The sequence below is a fragment of the Periplaneta americana genome, chromosome 11, assembly GCF_040183065.1.
Source record: "Periplaneta americana isolate PAMFEO1 chromosome 11, P.americana_PAMFEO1_priV1, whole genome shotgun sequence".
In the NCBI taxonomy this organism is placed as follows: domain Eukaryota; kingdom Metazoa; phylum Arthropoda; class Insecta; order Blattodea; family Blattidae; genus Periplaneta; species Periplaneta americana.
In genome coordinates this window covers 144723721-144745591 of record NC_091127.1, presented here as the reverse complement: position 1 = coordinate 144745591, position 21871 = coordinate 144723721, and the positions used below count along the sequence as shown (strand labels likewise).

Sequence of the window (21871 nt, the reverse complement as noted above, 5' to 3'; positions counted from 1 at the left end):
CCCTTTATGAGGCTACTAAGCCAGGAGATAATAGGTTAGGCTGGCTAATTATATCTCTTAATTATTTTATTTTTTTTTTTTACAAAACAGTTCATTAGCTGCTGCTTTCCAGAATTCATCAAATTGATGAAGGATAAATTTTCCACAATGGGATCTAATTTTACACAAGTAGAATTTAATTTATGAGTTTTGTATCTTGGAATATTGGTCCTCTCTAATGACGTGTTGCTATGACACTTTATTGTATTGTAGAGGTATTGAAAACATTACATTTCGGCGTGTTATTAATGACTTATGTGAAATTCTTTGATTTTTATTGTCTATAGGAGACATTTTATTTTTAAGTATTTGAGAATATCAACGAGTTAGAAAGAGTCTTCTCTTTCTAACTCGTTGGAGAATATGTTGAGGAATCGACAAATTATCGACCACTATCGATTAGTAGGAGTCAGGTATCTTTGAAAGTCAGTGCACGATAATCATACTCCCTGTCGCACTGCTTGTAAATAATTTTTGCCAATTATGTAACCTTTAACACATTTACTGAATGTTCCTTAAGGAATAAAGTGTAAAGCAGCAGGAATTAATAAAATAATTAACACAGCATTTTAATACGAAAACAACTAATTTATTTTCGGCTTTAGTGTTGCTGTCATTTAATGTCAAAAGTTTCTATTAATACGAAAAACTGTAAAATTACTTCCACTTGACGAGCGAAATTCTAACTACTTACTCAAGTGAAAGTTTTTTGATGGGTTAGGCCGGTTAGGGGCTACAAAGACTTCATCGTATTTCGTACGATATATAGGGAGACATCTTGCATGTGGCGCTCCTAGTGGCTTGACCTCTCAAATAAGGCGGGAATTGAAACTCTTCATTTAATTTACGGGACTGGATGAGGAAATTAGAGTTCGTAAGATGCATATTTTGTTGCATATTTAGCTTAAATATAAGAGGAAAATCATTTTGAAGGGGAAAAATGATTAAAAAACAAAAGTTACACAATTCTTCTTCACTTTATTGGTTCTAATGCATAACATTAATCAAGCATTACTTTTTTATCTTTCGGATTCTTTGATGCAATTTTTTGTGTTCTTTCCTCCTTTTCTTTTTTCAGTGACTTTTGATTTAGTACAGTGTCACATTTTCCAGTAAAAACATTCAAACAATCACAACAAATAACATTTACACATGTAGAAATTTGGATGCATTGTTTCAATTTGGCTTTCACATTGTTCCTGTTCCTCTCTAAAAACTCAAGAAACTGAAATTATAATTTACAGTGCAACAGCATTGGTATTTGGGAAGCACATATTTCCAGTACGAGTACTCTTTATAGAAAATATGAATGTTGTGAACTTGCTGTATTTCACCCTATTTGCCAATGCATTACGACATAAGCGGGAAAATAACAAAATATTAACTTTTTGGAACATATGCATTATAGATACCGTCAGTTCCTATATCTCCTAAAGGAAAGTGAACGGAAGTAGCAGTTCCCTATTTGCATTTTATTTCTGGTCCAGGGGAAATACTCGTCTTTTACAATAATAATAATCCGATTATGTTCCATAAACAAAAAAATAATACAATTTATTATTTTAGATAACAATATAAATCGATGTTATCAAATAGGCTGACGGTACCTATAATGCATTTAAGCCAACTTTTTTAATTTGTTTTTTACTATAGGGAACATCTAAATTAGCAGGAATAGTTAACTAAATGGAGATTAACTAAATGGGGAAATTACAGAGTTACATGGAAACTATATGGCTAAATATAAATGTTATATTTCATTGTAATAATTATTATTTAAAATCGTTACACAAGCGGCAAGATACTTATTGTGGTTTATTCTTCAGAAATCGAAAGAAATACCTGGAATCCTTTTGTATTTCCTGATTATTGCAACCGTACACTGCATAATACTTTCCAGGAATACTTTGGATCATCTTTGTACACACTACATTACTACACTAACATAAACACTATGCATAAATTGAAATTAATTAATTACAGAGTAGCTGAATCTTAATGGCACATCCAGAGCACACAGCTGACTCTCCGCAAGGTCAAGCCACTAGAGGCGCTGTTCTTCATGTCACTCAATATTTCGCAAAGATGTCCGTCTTGTTAGTACAAGGTCTTTGGGGGCTAGACATTGCTGTCAACGCTTCGTCCAGTTTTAGCCGGAGTACCACAAAGATCTATACTGTCACCACTTCTCTTCAATATCTTCACATATGACATTCCATGTTTACAACCGTCACACATAGCTATGTATGCTGGCGATACAGTTCTCTTTTATTCTCATAGTAACCTAAATACTGCAATCAGCACTCTTCAGACATCCTTACAGGAGCTGTCTAAATGGTTCTCTGACTGGAGATTACTACTCAACATTACCAAAACAGAAGCTAAAATCTTCTCTCTAAAGCCTATTCATAATCCACCTCCTTTGGTTCTTCTAAATGAACAAGTTACATGGCTCTCTAGTCAAGAAGCTATCAAATATTTGGGAATATTATTAGACACGAAACTTACATGGAATGCCCATATAACTCGCATTGTTACACTAACCTCTTCTAGAATTCGAAAATTATACCCTTTGGTTAATAGACGTTCACAAATTGGATTGGACTGTTCAATGCTACTCTACACCTCGCTTGTACGACCTCTTTTAACTTATGCAGCGCCAGTGTGGGGGACTGCAAATAAGACACACATGCATCGCCTACAAGTTCTTCAGAACACGTTCCTGCGTACTGCAACAAATGCCCCCTGGTTTGTAAGAAATCAACAACTGCATCAAGAATTGGGAATTCTTCCACTAGAACAGTACATCCATTCAATGTCAAAATCTTTCTTCAACAAACTTCCTGGTGTTCCTGGAGCTGTGACATATAACATTGGAGCAAGATCTTGTCAGCCATCTCGACTTAAAAGGAAACTCCCTTAAGACATCCTTCTTAGTGATACCGACGACTCTTCATAATTTAACACATAAAATCATAATATTTTTGTTCACATAATTCACAAAAATGTTTAATTAATTAATTTAAATTAATTAGAGGAGCCTTTAGAGCCAACCTCAGCATGATATTCTGCATGTGATATTCCATAATTTAACAGTGGTCTGTATAGCAAGTTTGCTGGTCGACCAATATTAAACATAAAAAAAAAGACATTGCTGCAGCTGTACACTAGCGTTCAAAGATATCTGACTCTAGTAATCGATAGCCATCGATAATTTGTTCGTATAAGTGTGGCTTCTTTAGTTATTACTTCTCTGAATAGATGGCGAAGATAATAATCAGTGTCACCAATAGTATATAAATATACCCGCATTATAAAATTCAAAATTACATCACATTGTAAAAAAAACAGTAGGTTTAGCGGAAAGCAGCTAATACTATCCTATTAGAATAATTTATACTTAAGCTAGATCATCATTTTCCCCAACACTTTTTTACCCGTTTCAATAATAATGTCACCTATTAAGAACTAGCGGAACTATTTCAAAATTTGCCAATTGTTAAATATTTGGTTCTGACTTATGCAGTGGTAAAAAAAGTTCGCCAGCGCACACTATCGGGTAGATACGTGTTGAGCACAATGGTCAGAAATCACTATTTGCGCTTACATCGATGTCATTCTAGTTGAGCACAAACAACAGTAGAAACGATTCTACGAGAAGAGCACAAATGCATAGAGAGCCTATATTCCCCCATTCCACAGGGTTAGAGTGCGGAACTGTTGGCACGTTGTGTAGCTGTTTGTTGAACTTACATTGGTACTATCTCTGTACGCAACAATTGAATGTTACGAAGAGCGAAGGAGGACACTGTTTAAATTCAATTGTGTCTTCAGTCCAGTAAGGTCATGTTTTCAATGTGAAGTGCAGAGCTGAAACATAAGAAGCTGCAATCGCCAAAAGAAAACCGCTCGACGAAACATAAAAAAACCGAGATATTTTTACAGATGTATTATTGAAATATAAGACAGAAGTAATTTCTCGATTAGATTATGTAAAACGAGCAGCCTATCACTGCAAATTTTTTTAATTGAAACAGATGCATGATTTTAACCAACATTTTTAACCATACCAGCACAATCGATGTTGTCAGTCTAAGTCTGTAGAGAATGGGAAGGAAAATGTGTCGAATTGTTTGTGTTCAACGCGAATGAACCATTTCAGATTGTGCTCTACTCGAATAAGAAATAAAGAGTTGTTCAGGTATATTGTGCTCCATTCGTATGCGCCCCACTATCGGATGCAATAAAGAATCTCAGTTATTCTGTTAGCTTTCGTAATAAAAATAATGACGGAACTATGACGTAGTTCTGTAACAGTTGTACTGTTATACACAACGTATATGGCTATGATTAGTTTGGAATTTACACACGACTTATAAACGAGCTATTCACTGTATAAGGCAGTTAAACGTCCGTATACAAGTTTTTATTAGCAAGACTGTTAAAATACAGGCACATTTTACAGAAGTTAATAGCCTGTCAACAGCACAACTACAGAATCAAGAGCGTTTCTACAAAATATTCATTTTAAACATTCATTTACAATTATATAATACATGCGTAATAGTATAAGCGTGAGTATATTGAAATCATCTATTCAACTATAAATAATATCTATCTAATGATACGTTATAAAATATATCTACGGAAACATTATCTTGCAATAGATTATATCTGTCTTAGCTGCTGTAATATTTTTGTAACACTATTTAAGAAAAAGCAATGATTTTGTGCATATTATGTTAGCAACAGGCTAGAAACTAGCAGACACAATTAACTGAAACATGCGAAGTTTTCAGCAAAGTCTGAAGATCATGTGCAATAAATTGTGTATCAAGAAAAAGGTGCAAATAACAAAAAGGTAAAAAATTATTTCACACATACAAACAAATTATGAATATGCCTATCACAAACATAGCAAGCATGCAGATCTTATGACTAAAAAAAGGATACGGGATTAATTCCCTGGCAGATTGTATGATAATTATTCGTATTACGGATAAACAGATTGCGAATATTACGCAAAACTTACAAGGTTTTTTCTTTAACTTTTAAGCGGAGGACTACGTGAGATGTCGTAATGTGTGTTGTTCGTTGAAAGCTTTTTTTAAGATACATTAAAAATGATAGGTGCATTCCAATGTATTTGTTTTGAATTTAAGTGTACTACAATGTAGATACAATTAATCTATTAGAAACAAAATGATAATTGTTATGAAAATTATAATATAAGTAGTAGTAAATAATTTCAGAAGACGCCAGAACGAAACTAAATGTTGGTCATGAAGAATACATTTGTAATTAAATTTTTGTAAATGTGTTTTTATGTTGATCAGAATCTTCTCACTGAATATTTTCATGGACACTTGTTTCATTATTATATTGCTGAAGATTTGTATTTCTTGGCTACAAGCAAACGTTCTGATAGGGGCAGATGAAAAAGTTAAATTTTTTTCTTCCACCATATTAATAATGTCAAAAGAAATGCTTATACAAATTTTGGCCACGCGACCGCAATTACGTGGCCGTCCAGAAAGTAATTTTCTCTGGATCCGTTTACAGATAAAAGCATAATTGTATGTAAATATTTATTGAAACAGATACACCAATTGTTGCGCTATTTGTCTACATATTCTCCACGGAATTAAGACACTTGTCACACCATGGGATCAATTTTTGTGTCGTAGAAGTCAGCCGCCTCAGATCGGAATCAGCGTTTGACTGCGTCTGTCGATCCCATGACATAAGAAATGTCTCAATTCCGATGGAAAATATGTTGAAAAATAGCTCAACAATTGTTGTGTCTGTTCCAATAAATTTGTCCAATGAAATTGTGTTTTTTTCTGTTAACGGCCTCTGGCGAACTTATTTTTTTACGGCCCTCGTAATTGCGGTCGAGTGGTCAAAATTTGTAAAAACACTTCTTTTGACATTATTAACACGGTGGAAGAAAATAATTTAACTTTTTTATCTGCCCCCATCAGAGTGTTTGCTTGTAAGTATTTTCAAATATATTTGTACTTAACTTACATAATAAAACACAATGTTTGCGTTTTAAACTTTCAAATTTTGTTTTATTCATACTCTGAATCTACTTAGTTCGCATCAGTGCGTTTCAAAAGTCAAGCATATTTTCTGCTACAGCTAAATGGAAATGTTTTTCGAAAAACGCTCGGACACATCAAACAGTATATTTTAAAATACACTTTTTCACAAAAACAAACCATTCTTGAGATCGTTGTTTGCGAGTTGCGAAGTCACCGGAAACATTTTAAAATAACCCTCTGTATTTTTCTACATACCATCTGAAATATTTAATTATTCTCCACTGTTACACATTATGTTCATTGACAGAGAACCAACGGTAACTTTACAATCTGAATGTTTCTTAATCATGGAACAAAGCAACTACTGTACATTTCTGGTGGATTAGAAATCTTCCACACATCATGGTTCGTCGTTTAACTGTCGTATCACCATTTCGTATTAGCTCAGTGATCTCCTCATTTAAAATGTCCATTAAAAGTGCACTATATTAATGCACTTTAGTAACATAATACGGTTTAAAAAGTATTTAATTCAAAGCTATAATATGTCACCATGATTTATGTTGTCCAATCTTTTGGACAAAACTTGTTTCAATTATCTCCAATCCCTGCCTATTGCAACAACATGCAGTTATATGGGAACATAAATGTCAGGCAATACGTACCAACGCTATTTCGCTTAATGTTTGCTGCATTTTTCATAGGAAGAAAGAGAAAATTTTATTATATGAAGAGACAGGAGAGATAAGAAAAATTAAAAACCATGCCAGTGGAGTGAGAATGTGGAGACTGTGCCATATAAATGTAATGTACCAGTAAGTTCATCCAGTAGAGGGATATGGAAGCTATTCTGGGTGTTCAGTTCAAAGTGTGTCATGGCTCGCTGTATGCCGTCATATGGCTAGTCGATGAGCCTAGAGAATTCAATCTTCCTACACTTCCGCAGAGGTGCATAACCTATGTGTCAGAGAAGTTGCCTAGCAAGTACGGCGTTCATTCTGAAGAGTACTTATCGATATGTACGGTAACGCTGGTAGTGGCAGGAATGCGAACTGTTTGGAAATATGTACTGAGGTGGGTTTTTTCTTACTGTCGGGATATGGGGAGAGGGTTAAGACGATTACTTACGTATTTGTTGACATTAACTTCGATGGACGGAGCATTTGATTTGTATTGTTGAATGTTACCGTACGCAACCGATGGTAACAAATACCCTGCGTACGACTTGGCAGCGCAAAACACAGTTCGAAAGAGGTTATGGTAGCACACAGACAGTACAGACCGCCATCTGTTGCTACGACGTTCAAGTTATACCGTACACGTTCTCAAGTTCAGATTGAACGCCTTGATTAATAAGCAACTTCTCTGACATAAAAGCTGAAACTCGCTTCAAATCGCTGACTCACAACAGTGACGTCATGACACACTTTGAAATGAACACCAAGTAGACGGGTAGATTACAGGACACTGGCTCTAAGTTACTTTACTTTACACAATGTTAGAAGTGACAGCAAGAGAGGGAAGATAGTAAACAAATCTTGAAAGAGTAAACAGTGCAAAAATACTAAAAATCAACCTTGAAGTTCTTTCTCATTTGCGTTATACATAAAAATGTTGGGAGCCAGCATATTCCTTCCATTTTTAAAACACGTCAGATGGAAACAATTAAAAGCTTAAATAAGAGGCAAAAAACAACATACGTTTCTTGAACTTCTAGAATAGTGTGCGTGTAATTTAGGATAAATTAATTTACTCTAGAAAAAACTAAATTTAAATATTAGCATAACTTATTAGCCACTCTTCGTTTCTAATCACGTACGTTTTTCAATAAAATTACAAAGATCTGGCCGAAGCAATAACTATCATTGAATTGAAAAGTGAATTGATTCCTGATTTTATGTTATTCAAAGTGTTGTTTTCATTTTAGGATCTACAGGGTGATTCAAAAGTCCGGCAACATAGACGAACTCCGTTATTAGTGCAGATAGCGAAAAACGGAAAGAGGGGAAAGTTGTTGAAAATACGTAGTTTTAAATCTAATGTTATTGAATTTTCAACGTTAAAAACATGAAAAAGAATTTAATCGAGATTTGTGTCTAATGTTGGTACATGCCAGCATCCCTTTCAATAATATTTCAGACTTTTTTGAAAAAAAAAATGAGTGAAAGTAGGAGATATTTTTCTTTTGATACGTTGCGAATGTACCTTGTAATTTGGTCTTGTAATTTGGTACACTGATTTGTGAAGAAATGTATTTTATGTAAGTACTGTATATTTTTCTTTTCTGCTCACATAGAAATAATTACTTTATATTGTTAAAACTTGTACAGTATAATGTAAATTGAAATATGGGTTATACAATTATTTTTTTACTAGAAATGCACTGTATATATTATATTTGTAAACGTTGAACATTTATTTTGTGTCCTACAGTGACTGAATGTTTACATGTTGAGGTAAGAAGTAACTGCACTCTCAATATCCCATTCCCCTCGATCTACACAACACAGTGGTCAGTGCGTTCGTAACTTAATGGGTTTCGGTACTCTGTGCCGCAGTCTGGTTATAACCAATACCGACCGCATTCATAATGTAAATGAGAAAGAATCTCGCTTAAATTTCCCAGCAAATCTTATTTCATAAAACGTGAAGTAATATTTACCTCGTCATGAAAAATAGACTTCTACATTATTGTGCAGACTTCGGCCGATTTACATGTTAGACTAAAACCTGATACATGTATTTTACAGTACATCAAAAGGAGGGTGATATGAAGAAATAAGCTATTTTTATCTGTGGGAGTCGAACTTTCCACTTCTAGATATAATTAGTAGGCTAACGCTAAAGAGTACACATAGGAACTGATAGATGTGTAATCTATTGACTACTTAAACAAATATTTTAACAGCTATTTTGTAATCAAATGATTTGTTACAATTTTTTATCATTTTGTACTGATGATGGAAACAGAAGATTCGTTTCAATTCATCATCTACTTTCCAAGGGTTGGGGACAACTCGCCACAGAAAATTGGCCACAGAGGCAACTCGCCAAATAATTGAAATTCGTATCAAAGACAATTCGCCACACTATTGAAATGCGTATGAAAGACAATTAGCCACACATTAAAATTCAAGGCAATACTCAAATTCGCAACAATTTATAATATAACTTACTGTATTTCTATGGTAACACAAGACAAACCAGAAGCTGTAAACTAAGTCGGAACTATGGCGGAAGAAATTCGCTTCACAAAATCAGAAAGAGGGTCTGACAAATTAATATATCTTGGCTACATGTACACGAGACTTAGAGAAAATAAGAATGGAGTTGTTTGGCGCTGTGACATGCGTGGCGGGTGTAATGCAACAGTCACGTTATCAGAAGATGGAAGCAGCGTCGTGAAAGAACCGTCTGAACACAAGAAGCATTTTACATACTGGGGAAGGATTAAGGCAAGAACTACTAATACATGCGAAGCTTGGCACAGGAGGTTGAGCCTATTAATGGGGAAAGCGCATCCTTCCTTGTTTCACGTGAAGGAGCAACTGCAGTTGGAAGTGGAAGAAGTGGACAGATGCATAGAGAGATTGGAAGGTGGACATTCTCCTACCAAAAAGGAGCGGAAGTACATCGACATGGACAGACGAATATCACGTATAGTTGAAGAATACCCGCGGTACAAGGCAGAAGGCACCGTCATCCGGTACTTGAGAGCTGTAGGCCACAACCTAGCAGCACATTTTTGAAGCCAAATTTACACGTACATAGCAATTCACATACTTAGTGGAATTTACAATTATTAATCTCTGTATAAAAAGGAATGAAGAAATTTGAGAACAATTAAAAGTAGAGTTAGTAGAAGAAAAAATCAGCAGGTACAAATTCAATTGGCTAGATCATGTAAGAAGAATGGAAAATTCAAGAATCCCAAAAATTATTATGCAATATAAACCTAGAGGACATCGTCGATCAGGAAGACCTTTAAGAAGACTGCTAGATGGGGCCGAAACAGGTCTACAGAGGCCTAATTCGTGAAGGATGATGATGATGATGATGATGATAATCTCTGTATCCATTCGCACAATATAGAGATTCTGGAAGTCATGGATTTATCTTTGTACCTCAGTGTGGCAAATTGTCTATCTGTGGAAAATTGTCTTTTTGTGGCGAATTGTATATTTGTGGCGAATTGTCTATATGTGGTCAATTGTCCCAGTTACCAATTTTCTGTGGCCAATTGTCCGGAACCGACTTTCCAATACTGCGGACACTGTAATGTATGCCTTTTGTCTAGTTGATATGAGGTACTAATTTCTGAAACTGAGGAACAACTGGATAATACCCACGGCAGAGCAATGTCGATAGTCGACGTTACTCGGTGGCCGCTAGTCACCGGGCCGCACCGAGCCGTGTCAAACAAAACACAATCGAAATGGTGGTAGTAAAATTCGCGACCATATTATTAAATAATTCACTGCACTAGTCAAGTGCAAGACTTCTGGCTTCTGTTACATTCAAACAATTATAAAATACGATAATTTGGTCCAGGATGCATCCGTTTTTTATGCAAAGATAATTTGTTTGGCTTGTTTCTTAAATAAAATTACGAAATGGCATTCCTGTGCCTAACATTTAATAAAAGAAAATAAATATAGCAAAACTGTTTTGTCTCGAGACTCTCATCTAAGTCACGTAATAGGTCGCGTAATCTACTTCAATATATTTGCGCAAATATATCTTGTAGCTAACAGTGGTGCTATCTCTCAGTAATGTTCAGAACGAAGGAGGTAGAGAGAGAAAAGAAACAAATTTCTCCCTCCAACGACGCCACACACCAACGTCGTGTTCTTATGTTGGCAAGATTGTGTATTTACTTAAATTTGATGCTAAACGTAACGGCACGGTTTCATAGATACCGTGGGAATTCTCCAGTTTAGCGCTAAAGTCATTAACTACAACAGACGGTAGAATAATGGGCAAAAGTGTCGAAATGGGGCGAGAAAATCAGGTAAATATTTTATACAACTTATCTATTCGGAATCAGGGCTGATTAAGATATTTAACTATCGAAAATACGTCCATTCTGAAGTAAGCCATGCTATGGATTTTTATCTTCTGCGAATCTCGGACATAACGTCAATCGAAAACAGCCTCTATTGTGATACATTAGATTGGCGATATTTCACTACAGAAAATTTCAGTACCTGTGTTATCCCTGAGGTTGCTGGCATCAGTGTGAGGGTCAAATGACAGGCTCGGACACAACTTGAGTCTCATGCGAGAGAAGTTCTCGTGATGTGATAGTTTCCAGTGGCGCTTCACCGGCGATCTGAAACAACAGAACATCGAATTGTAACTCAGTTGACACTTGGTAAACATTGTTGTAGTGTTAAATTCACTAAATGTGATAATTAGGTTATAATATCCTCCTTTTTTACTCGATCATGGAATGTTGTTACGAAAGCAACCTTCATATTTTTCCTTACGTACGATTAACACGACGTATCGATTCGGAACTGACTCCACGGTTCTCGAAACAACTTATATGCAAACATTTACATAATTTCATTGCCCTAATACCTGTATAGACGCTACACGCAACCTCAGGGATCTTCTCAAATCCCCTGTTACTTCCACTGTGGCTTTCCGTAATGGTTTTGAAATATTTGCTACTCGAACACTGCCCGTAACGGCATATCTCGAGGCGAAGTGAAAAAAGAAAGAAAAACATTTATTCTTACTCACAATTAATCACCAAAACACTTTCTATAAAAAGTAATTTCCCGTTAATTTCAAACATATATTTCAAAAGATTATGTTACGAAGAATTTGAAATGAATTTATTTAATCGGTCCTATAACAAAATCTTGATTCAACCGACGAAAACTATATAGACCACACGCATAGCACCGTTGTCGGAGAAGTTGCCGCATGTTCAGGCTATTGACTTTGTGAGGTATTGGTATTGGCGTTAGTAATAACGGGGACCCGGGACACAACATCCAAGGTTCACGAGTCGAATTAATATAATATAGACAAGGACAATGTTCCTCTAATTTCTCAGATACTCTCGTCTCTTCTCTCAACAATTATCAATAGTCCGTCCAAAGTTAAGTTCAAACCCAGCCGAAGCCAATGAATCTTAAAGGGCCATAACATCTTTAGCATGGCCTCCTCTGAGAGGGATGTAAGTAGAGTTATAAACTTATAAAGCTTCGGTAGACTGCCAGAGTAGAATAAGGTAATTTTCCTATAGCATTAATAGAATACAATACAACCTTAGATACGTCAAAGCTTTATCAGTTGCATAAGCAACAGGTGATGTTATCTATATCTATAAATGCTCTTAAGGTGATGATATAATAAGGACAGCAGCATACTGCATCGGACATTCTGTCTCAGACAGGATGGTTTTGTCTCGAATCGTTCGATATGACGGTTATTACACACATTCTTATGAGGTTTCAGCATACTGCATCGGACATTCTGTCTCAGACAGGATGGTTTTGTCTCGGACCGTTCGATGTGATGGTCATTACACTCATCCTTACAAGTCTGCAGCATACTGTATCGGACATTCTGTCTCAGACAGGATGGTTTTGTCTCGGACCGTTCGATGTGATGGTCATTACACTCATCCTTACAAGTCTGTAGCATACTGCATCGGACATTCTGTCTCAGACAGGATGGTTTTGTCTCGGACCGTTCGATGTGATGATCATTACACTCATCCTTACAAGTCTGCAGCATACTGTATCGGACATTCTGTCTCGGACAGGACGGTTTTGTCTCGGACCGTTCGATGTGACGATCATTACAATAATTCTTATGAGGCTGCAGCATACTGCGTCGGACGAATTTTACAATGTTACATTTGTTTGAATCAAATTTTTGCACATTTGAAGGACAAACTAAAATTCTTTCAATCATTTATTATCATAACACCTCCTCTCTTAAATTGACTGAGCATATTGGGAATTTAATCAATAGCTTTCCCAAAACACGCTACGAAATGTTTCACATAAAACAATTTTCATCTCGAAAGGGAAGCAAAAACGAGCAAAATTTTATTAAACTTTTCTGTTTTAAATATCTGCAAGAAAGATCACCTGAAATTGAAAGTATTACGGTTCACCTTGTGCATACGATTGCAGCACTGTTCAGTGTATCTGAATATCCGTTAGTCGACAATGCTGGAATAAACGGTCACTCAAAGGAATCCGAAAGAACTTATGTTCTTAATTTTGTTTTTATAATGGTGAGTACTTGATTATTTGTAATTAACCCAAAAGAAGCCAGTTGTATAGACCAATTTATCATGCCTAGGGTGTGACATAGGAGGTTGGACTGCTCCACACCCTCGATGAGATAAGATGATGATGGAGATTTATTAGGATGTTACAGGGGAACCGCAGCTCCCGGAGAAAACTCGTGTTACCTGGACCACGGGCTTGCTTAACACAAGTTATAAATCGGGAGTACACCGTCAATCTAACCCGGGTCCACAGGATTATAAGTTCAGTGCTCTACCAACTAGACCACCATAGCGGCTTTGTTTTCAAAATATAACGTATATAATATAATAAAAATACTCTCCCATCTGGCACACAACTGAAACTTTAAAGACTACAGTTTTCATGCTGGTAATCCGGGTTCGAATCTCGGTGGTTTTATGTGGAATTTTTGTGGTGAATGAAGACGGTGATTGGTAATAGGTTTACGCGGGGTACTCCTGTTTACTCTACTAATCATCAGTGTCATCCGATGCTATGTAGATCGCCTCCCACGGTACACCGAGGGCAACGCTACGACGACAAAGAGATCTACAATTACGGAACACTCTTACAAAGGGACTCTTGAGTGAATGACGCAGTCACGTACCTGCCATTGTATAAAAAAATATCCTTTCGTGTTGTTTTTTTGGAATTTTCATAGTTATGGTTTTATGTGGAATTTTTGTGGTGAATGAAGACGGTGATTGGTAATATGTTTACGCGGGGTACTCCTGTTTACTCTACCGGAATTTCGTCATTGCTCTACTAATCATCAGTGTCATCCGATGCTATGTAGATCGCCTCCCACGGTACACCGAGGGCAACGCTACGACGACAAAGAGATCTACAATTACGGAACACTCTTACAAAGGGACTCTTGAGTGAATGACGCAGTCACGTACCTGCCATTGTATAAAAAAATATCCTTTCGTGTTGTTTTTTGGAATTTTCATAGTTATTTTGAGAATTTTTATAAGGAATCTTTCTATGAATTATTCCTGTTTCGAGTCTTAGGATGTGGGATGCTAATTTACGTCTCATGATCTTTACACCAGCCACAGCATCTAGATCTTACGCAAACAATATATTCAATTATATATTCGATCTGAAGCGCTAGCGTCCTACATTATGTATTGCTCCATAAATGCTTATTAATAGTTTTATTTCAATAAATGCAGAATATTCCCGATGGTTTTTTATCATGGTTAATGATGTCCTACAGTAGAGTACTAACTATACTAATTTTGTATATAGCATATATTTCATTTCGATTTTTTAATGTATTTGTAGGAAACCTGGAAATGGTTACGAGGATGGGAAAGAAGGAGGAAAGCGAAATAAAGCTAAATATATTTTTTTATTTAACAATTATACCACATTTACAATCTGTCTACAATAGACAATAAGTAAATATTATAAAATAATATGAATGAGTGGAGATGTTATCCCATGACAACACTCCAAAAGAAAAATAATGTTTCAAATAGCTGTATTAAAAATGAATGGAAGGTCAAGAGCATTGGTAAGTCTTCTTATTGTTTGACTATTATCCAGCAAATTTAATGCATAATGATTGGGATGTTGATTTAATCGGTGCAGGTATTTTTTACTGAACTTAGAGATTTCTTCTTTCACAGTTGAAATGTTTAGGTCACGATGAATGACATCATTACGGACATACCATGGTGCAGTGACAATGGAACGTAAAGTTTTGGACTGATACCTCTGCAATATTTCAATGTTTGAGTTGCTAGCAGTTCCCCACAGTTGGATGCCGTATGTCCAGATTGGTTTTAGTATGACTTTATAAACAAGAAGTTTATTATTACCATTTTCTAATGACTGGCTAAATAATTAACTGACAGCAAATTATTTGCATATATATTTCCGTTCTATAGGTATAGCTTGGTTTTTTCCCATTGCTGGTGATGAATATTCATATTTCGAAGGGTCAGTCAAATGGACTTAGCTGTTCGTGATAACCTCAACGAGCAGAAGAGCTTTCGTGCCCATTTCTTTTAGTTCACATGAAGACGAATGTAGAGGTAACCTTTGAAATGTCGCGACGCGTCGTACATTCCTACATTCGTCATCAGCAAAGAAAAAAGTGCAAACTATACCTGTAAGACATAGACTCCTGAATACGTTTCCATTATAGTTTATTTTTTAAATTACTAGTTATAGAGATTTACAAGCTAGTGATTTCTAAACGTTTCATAAATATACTTTAAACGTATCTTTCTTTCTTAGTTCAACAGCCCTTCACCACGCTTATGTGTAGATTCTAGCAATACTACTGACATAGAGTAGCAGTGAACAAAGTAATCTTTACGTAGATCATTCGCCCAACAGTGCATATGTATTGTGGAGTCTCGGCCACCAAGTCACTCAAATGAGTGCGCTCCTTGTGTGATGACTGTTAACTTAATATTTGTCAATATTTATGTCGAACATGGAGTATGGTCACAAAGGGAAAATACCAAAGGAGAAAGATTCGATCCGGTGCTGTGGATTGAGCCTCGGCCTAGCTCAGTGGTTAGAGCGTCCAGTGCGTAGAACTGGGGTCCCGGGTTCGATACTCGGCGCCAGAGCGGATTTTTCTCCATTAATAACCAACGGTAACCATAACAGATAATTCTGTAGGAGCAAAAAATTAATCTTTACAATGAGTAGTAGGATTTATTATCAGTTTCGTAATTCATCTGTCCCAGATATTCATTATTAAAATTTTAAGATACATCTCTTATTTACAATAGTTACTTAATAGTGTGTTTCACTGATGTCATTATTAAACTACAACAACACTATTAAGAGACTAAAACGTCAACAGAAATGTTGGGCAAAAACTTCTGTAATAGTTTCTTCATATATCTTGCAGAATTTGAGGTGAACAAACCTTGACCGGTGAGAGGCCATCAGCTACTGGGCTTCGGCTGCTCACCTAGCAACGGCAAAATCAATTTAGTAAAGGATCAGTGAAATGGAGTAGGTTGGATTCGTGGAGTTCTGCTGTAATCAGGAAAACTTCTCTTTACCCTTGATAATTGTTTTATTTATTATTTTTATATAACGAGGAACATACACAACATAGAAGAAAGAGGTAACGTACAAAAACAAATCAACAACATGAGAGAGCCTTTAAGCAAAACATCAGCCAATCAGATCACAGATTCAGAATGACGAAACAGACGTGGGCGTGGTCCTGTTGGCTCGAGGGCGGACCGCACATTGGAGGCGGATATGTCGTCCCCTGGTTCCTTGGCTGGACTAATTTATGCACTGAAATCCTGAAGTATTCTAATAATGAATCCACATATTTTCGATTGGTATGAGTGAACAAAAAGCGAAAGGAATATATTAGCATTTAACATTTGTACTATGGTTGCATCTCCTACAACACTTTGAAGATCACTTTTAAGGAATTTGACTAACAAGACCAATCAGTGTCCATTATTATGAGAGTACATAAAGGAAGAAAGCATCTCTAGCTATATGGAATTTCTTGACAGAGAATATCGATTTGATTCTATTATTGTCGGCTCACGTAGTGCAATGTGAGTTCAGTAGCTTATTATAGCTTATTTTTTCAGAATCGTAATTGAATATTTTGCTGTCAGAAGAGACAGGTTTAGTTGATATAGCCAAAGCCACCGTTTCTGGCGTGTGAAATAAGTGATGGGAACGTTGAGAGCGAGTATCTTATCTTCGCTGCAGTATGTGGGCAAGAAAGCTGACAACTGTGATTGGAAGGCTGCTGACGTCACATCTGTTTAGCAGGTGGTACCACTCTAAGCCGAAGCGGCAACAGATGCCACTGACTGGACAGCGTACTCAAGGACGCACACCAGAAACGCAAAGTGCGAGTAACGTGCCTTTTCCGCAGTCAGTGGACAATGAGACTGACAACTTTGATTGGCAGATTTCTGACATGAAGTGTTGGGTGGTACCGTTCTCAGCTGCACCGACAACAAATGCTCACTGACTGACTTTTACTGAAGAACACGCGCCAGAAACGTTGGCGCTGGCTGTAGACAGATAATCGATGTCCTCTGTTGAGGAATTCTCTATAGGCTATTATTTGGTTGGCATGGTTCTTACTGACTTCGTCGCTAAGAGGAGGAATTGAATTATTGAAGCGATAAGCTATCTTTCACAGAGAAGATCAAGTTGATGAGCAGGGGACCAAGGGCTCGCCAGAATGTGCGGCTCGCTTTCGCATCGTAGGTCGTCTAGACGAAAGCAGCGACAGGGGCCGCCTTGATCAGGGGTGCTGCGGGTACCGCCGCCTTCACAACAGGCAAGTCGCGCTGCACGACGGCGTTGAAGCCATTGACTGGATCGGCGTAGTAGTTGACCGTCCTGCGAACGCCGTCGGGCTCGATGAGACTGTAGCTGCCCTTGACGATGTCGCCGTTGCGCGTCTCCTCCTGCGCCTTGGAGTCGCCTGTGAGCGCGTCCTGGACTGTGTACGCGAACTGATACTGCGGGTAAGCGTCGGCGTACTCCAGCTTCGCTACAGCCAGCGGTGCCGCCACGGCCTTTGCTATGGGAGCGTGAGCGACAGCGGCAACTGGGGCGGCAGCGGCGACGGGAGCGGTGTAGGCGGCAGCGGCGACGGGAGCTGTGTAGGCAGCGGCGACGGGGGCAGCGTAAGCGGCAGGGTAGGCAGCGAACGCCGCATGGGCAGGGTAGGCGGCTAGGGGAGCTGCTGGCACGACGCCAGCCCTCGCTGCCACCAGCGTCATTCCCAAAACAACCACCTTGAAGAAAGCCACGCACGTCACTCGTGTGTCTAGTTCTCTGAACCTATAATCTGGGTCAGCTTACTTCATACACCAAGGGTGAAACCTAACCATTTTTCCTCTATTACCACAGATGCTAGTGGATTTTGGTGATTTTCTAGTTTGCAGGTTGAATTTTCTTTTACCAACTTCGTTTAGAATTTCGATACTGATAAATACTACAAATGGTAGTGATTTTGTAACTGTTATGTTGGCAGATGAGACAAATGTTGTCAGTAATGGAGTTCAATGAAATTAAAATTGTACTAGATTTCTGAGTCGGTTACTTGAAGCTAGTGAAATATGAAGATACTAATTAATTAATATTAATATATAATAGTTATTTTATGTGTTGCGTTGTGGTTATAATTCAAGACTATAGCCAGGTAAGTTTTCGGAGTTAGTACTAACAATTTTATGTGGTCAAACAAAATACATTTTTAGGTTAAGCCTCGTAATTCAATTGTTTAGTCAAATCAATGAATTTCATATTGCCAGACAAAATACCTAACATGTTGAGCCCTTTCTCGTATAGTTTGCCTACGAAAATGTTACTAATTATTGAATTATTTAGAATAACCTTTCAACATTAAGGTAAAGTACGGTACGTAAATAAGTCATTCAGTACGTAGGATCGTGTGATATCTGGCAACAGTTGGCAACACTGAAAGACGGAAATATTTGCTGTTTAGGAACTGTTCTTACCTGACCTCACTATAGTATAGGTGCCCTCCTAGCCAGTAAGATTCGCGGTGGAAAATGTGGCTATGGGAAGTTATCTTCCGAATATTTCGGTTCCCTGGCCAACACACCGTCATGTCAAAAAGGATTGTTCAATATCTGCTTGTTCACCTATCTCGGGGTGAGTTCTTTTCATTCCTAATTTATTAAATACATTGTTATTCGGCAGAACTGTAACCAGAAGTCGATTCAAAAATTAATTCTAAGGACACGTTCGTTACATTTCTTTTACAGCTGTACAGATATTGTTGCACAGCAGATAATTTATACACTATGCTTCCATATATGTTTTCAAAATATAATTCTATTTTTTGGAGCAGAAAGCACTTCACTAGTACGCTACAGCGCATATCTATGCATAATAGAGGATGGAACGTTTTTAAGAGAACTATCCTGAAAGCGATAATAAGCGTGTTTTATGAGCTACAGATAAAATCTAGTAGCTTTACATTCAAACTTTTAAAATTAATTGAACTTATAAGAAAACTAACTCAGACAAGTCTTAGCAGGATGCGCACTAAATCTGTAACAAGATCCTTGATTACATTATTCTCGGACGCAGAATTCTCTTTCAAATTTTTAGGCAAGTGATATACAAAACGATGATTAACATATCATTTTATCGGTGCATAACTTTACCAATCAATAACCGTAATTCTTTTATCTCACTGAAGCTACGAAAATGCCACATCATACGTGGGTAGAAAGTTTTAAACTACATTCTTCAGTTGCTCTGATATTAAAATTTGTCTTTCTAAGCCTATTCTGCATTGAGACAATTAATGGTCCACAATTTTACCGAGTAAACCATCAAAGAGGCTCACGACCACATACCAGAGATAAAGAAAACATTAAAATCAATCATGTTTTGAAGAACGATAAGTTTATTTTAAATCACTTGTGTTTAGAGTTTTACGCTACTAGGAACCGGAAGGCGTTGTACAACCTTAAACTTGCCTACGATTTAGGCCTTACTGGTTTTGAATTTTCTTTTTGCAGTTAGGTTCACACAAGTCATGATATCTTACAGTATACACTCACAAAATAATAGCTTCCGACTTTTATGACTATATACACAAGAATTCGAAGCATAGCTCATAATCAAATCCAAAGATCCTGTAATATTATATGTAAGATCAATTAACATACTTTATGCTCGACCATGCCAAAATGTAGTAATTATACACCTGGTAGCAGTCCTTTAATGCATGTCATTAAAGTACACCTATTCATTAAAGTTCAGGTTTTCGATTATTCTCGGATATGCAATCGAAAGACAACTAGCAAAACGTCACGCAGGCTGGAAATCCAATACTGTCGCAGAAGGTTATGTTCTGTTACAATAATAATTAGCGTTAATTGTAAATAATATTCAAATAAATTCAATTTGTCATCTCGTTTTTCAATGTCGAATTCAATTTCAATGTTATATCAAGTTTAACTTTTATCTTACTCTCTAGATTATATCAAGGTCGTCGACATTCGTTGCTCGGAAAAAATCAATACTTTCGCGTCTGCGCACATCTCACAATTTACGAGATTGCACAAGGTCAGTTCGCTTCTCAGTCACATAAGAATAACATGAATACTTATGAATAATTTCAAGTTAGAAATATGGTCGAGCATAAAAAGTCGTATGAAACTTGCATATAATGGTAATTAAGACGCTCGTATGAAAATTATGAAACTCGCTTGCGCTCGTTTCATAAACATCCTCGCGTCTGAATTACTATCATTATAGGCTCGTTGCATAATGTACTATTATTGTTACTAGAGCTAACTTTATGACGTCAGAGAATAAGTAGGATCAGATAATTTAGGTTTAGTTTAACTATATTTTTCATAATTAATTTTTCTGCCTTTGATTTTGAAATATTAAGTAACTTATTTGATATCGTAAGACCTAATAAAAACAATTACTGAATAACAAATCTTTCCCACTTTACATCTCAACTGAACAATTAAGTATAAATTTCACTCGGTCGTAAGAATCAGTAATTTAAGAGTCTTTGTACACAGCCTCGAAACTTTAAACATATTAAGCTATCGGTTTTTTGGAATTTCCTTCCGCCGTTAGATTTGAAGAAAACGTGTGATCTACGAAATAGTAGAATTTGAGGATTTTGCCAATTTGAGAAGCACGCCCTCACTGTAAGACACGAGTAACATCGCACTGACGGTCACACACTTACTCGGAGCAGATCCATGGCACTGACAACTGATTGATGAGCTGGAAGAAAGCACAATGAAAGTGAAGCTTCTGCCGACGCTTTTATATGCGAGTGGACGCTACTCTCACAGGCGACCTGAAAATCGCCCGTGACGAAACCCGTGATTCTTATTCATGCACCGCACAACTCTTGTGTCACGTCACTAGGAATGCGGGGTCCACTCTTGCTTTCTGCAACATCTCAGGACGCAGCTATCACTTCCTTGGGGTGGCATACAAGGAGATTTCAAAATTTTTATGATTTTATAACCAGGAATATGCAACAGTTTGCATAATTCTAGAAATAAAGTAAATTAAATTTTATTTTAGTAACAATTCCTTTAACTGTTTAAAACTGTTCTCACTAGCTTTAAATGTAATCAAAAGAGAAGGATAAAAACTCACTGATTTCTTATTGCAGCCGTCGGAGTTTCGACCTCAAGATGCAATACGTTTGTTTGAACTCAAGTATTTAACGAGCCCTAAAATTTATAACAAATTAATAAAGACATACCTTAATCTATTTAACTCAAAACGGTTTTAGATTTTAAAAAAACGTACGCAAGCACTTTGTTATTAGTGAATATTAATTTTTTAAATGTTATTTATTGTAATCTATCCATGTACTTTTTGTATTGTATTGAACTATAGAATTCTAGATTTTATAAAAAAATTAATACAGAAATACCCTAACATATTTCACTCAAACAGTTTTAAATTTAAAAATGTATCTAAGCACGTTGATATTAGTGAATATTAATTTTAAGACGTTATTTA

At 36.6% G+C, this 21871-nt stretch overlaps 2 protein-coding genes across 4 annotated transcripts in view; both read right to left on the bottom strand.

Moving 5' to 3' along the window:
- LOC138709418 (neurobeachin-like protein 1) overlaps positions 1 to 11414 on the bottom strand; it is a 73788-nt gene extending 62374 nt beyond the window's left edge. For 2 of the 3 annotated variants that reach the window (XM_069840155.1, XM_069840154.1), the window contains exons 1-2: positions 11294 to 11414; positions 6752 to 6775 (exon numbers count right to left, since the gene is read on the bottom strand). In XM_069840155.1, the coding sequence (XP_069696256.1) occupies positions 6752 to 6775; positions 11294 to 11366 (97 nt within the window). In that variant the 5' untranslated portion in view covers positions 11367 to 11414. The remainder of the gene's footprint in view (positions 1 to 6751; positions 6776 to 11293) is intronic. The other variant, XM_069840156.1, reaches the window with a different exon arrangement.
- A 4974-nt stretch (positions 11415 to 16388) lies between these two features.
- On the bottom strand, positions 16389 to 21162 carry LOC138709416 (larval cuticle protein A2B-like). Its single transcript, XM_069840153.1, has 2 exons — positions 21078 to 21162; positions 16389 to 18123 (listed from the first exon to the last, which is right to left on the bottom strand). Exons 1-2 carry the CDS (start codon positions 21090 to 21092, stop codon positions 17593 to 17595), a joined length of 546 nt encoding a protein of 181 aa, XP_069696254.1. The 5' UTR covers positions 21093 to 21162; the 3' UTR covers positions 16389 to 17592.
- Between the last annotated feature and the right edge of the window lie 709 nt (positions 21163 to 21871).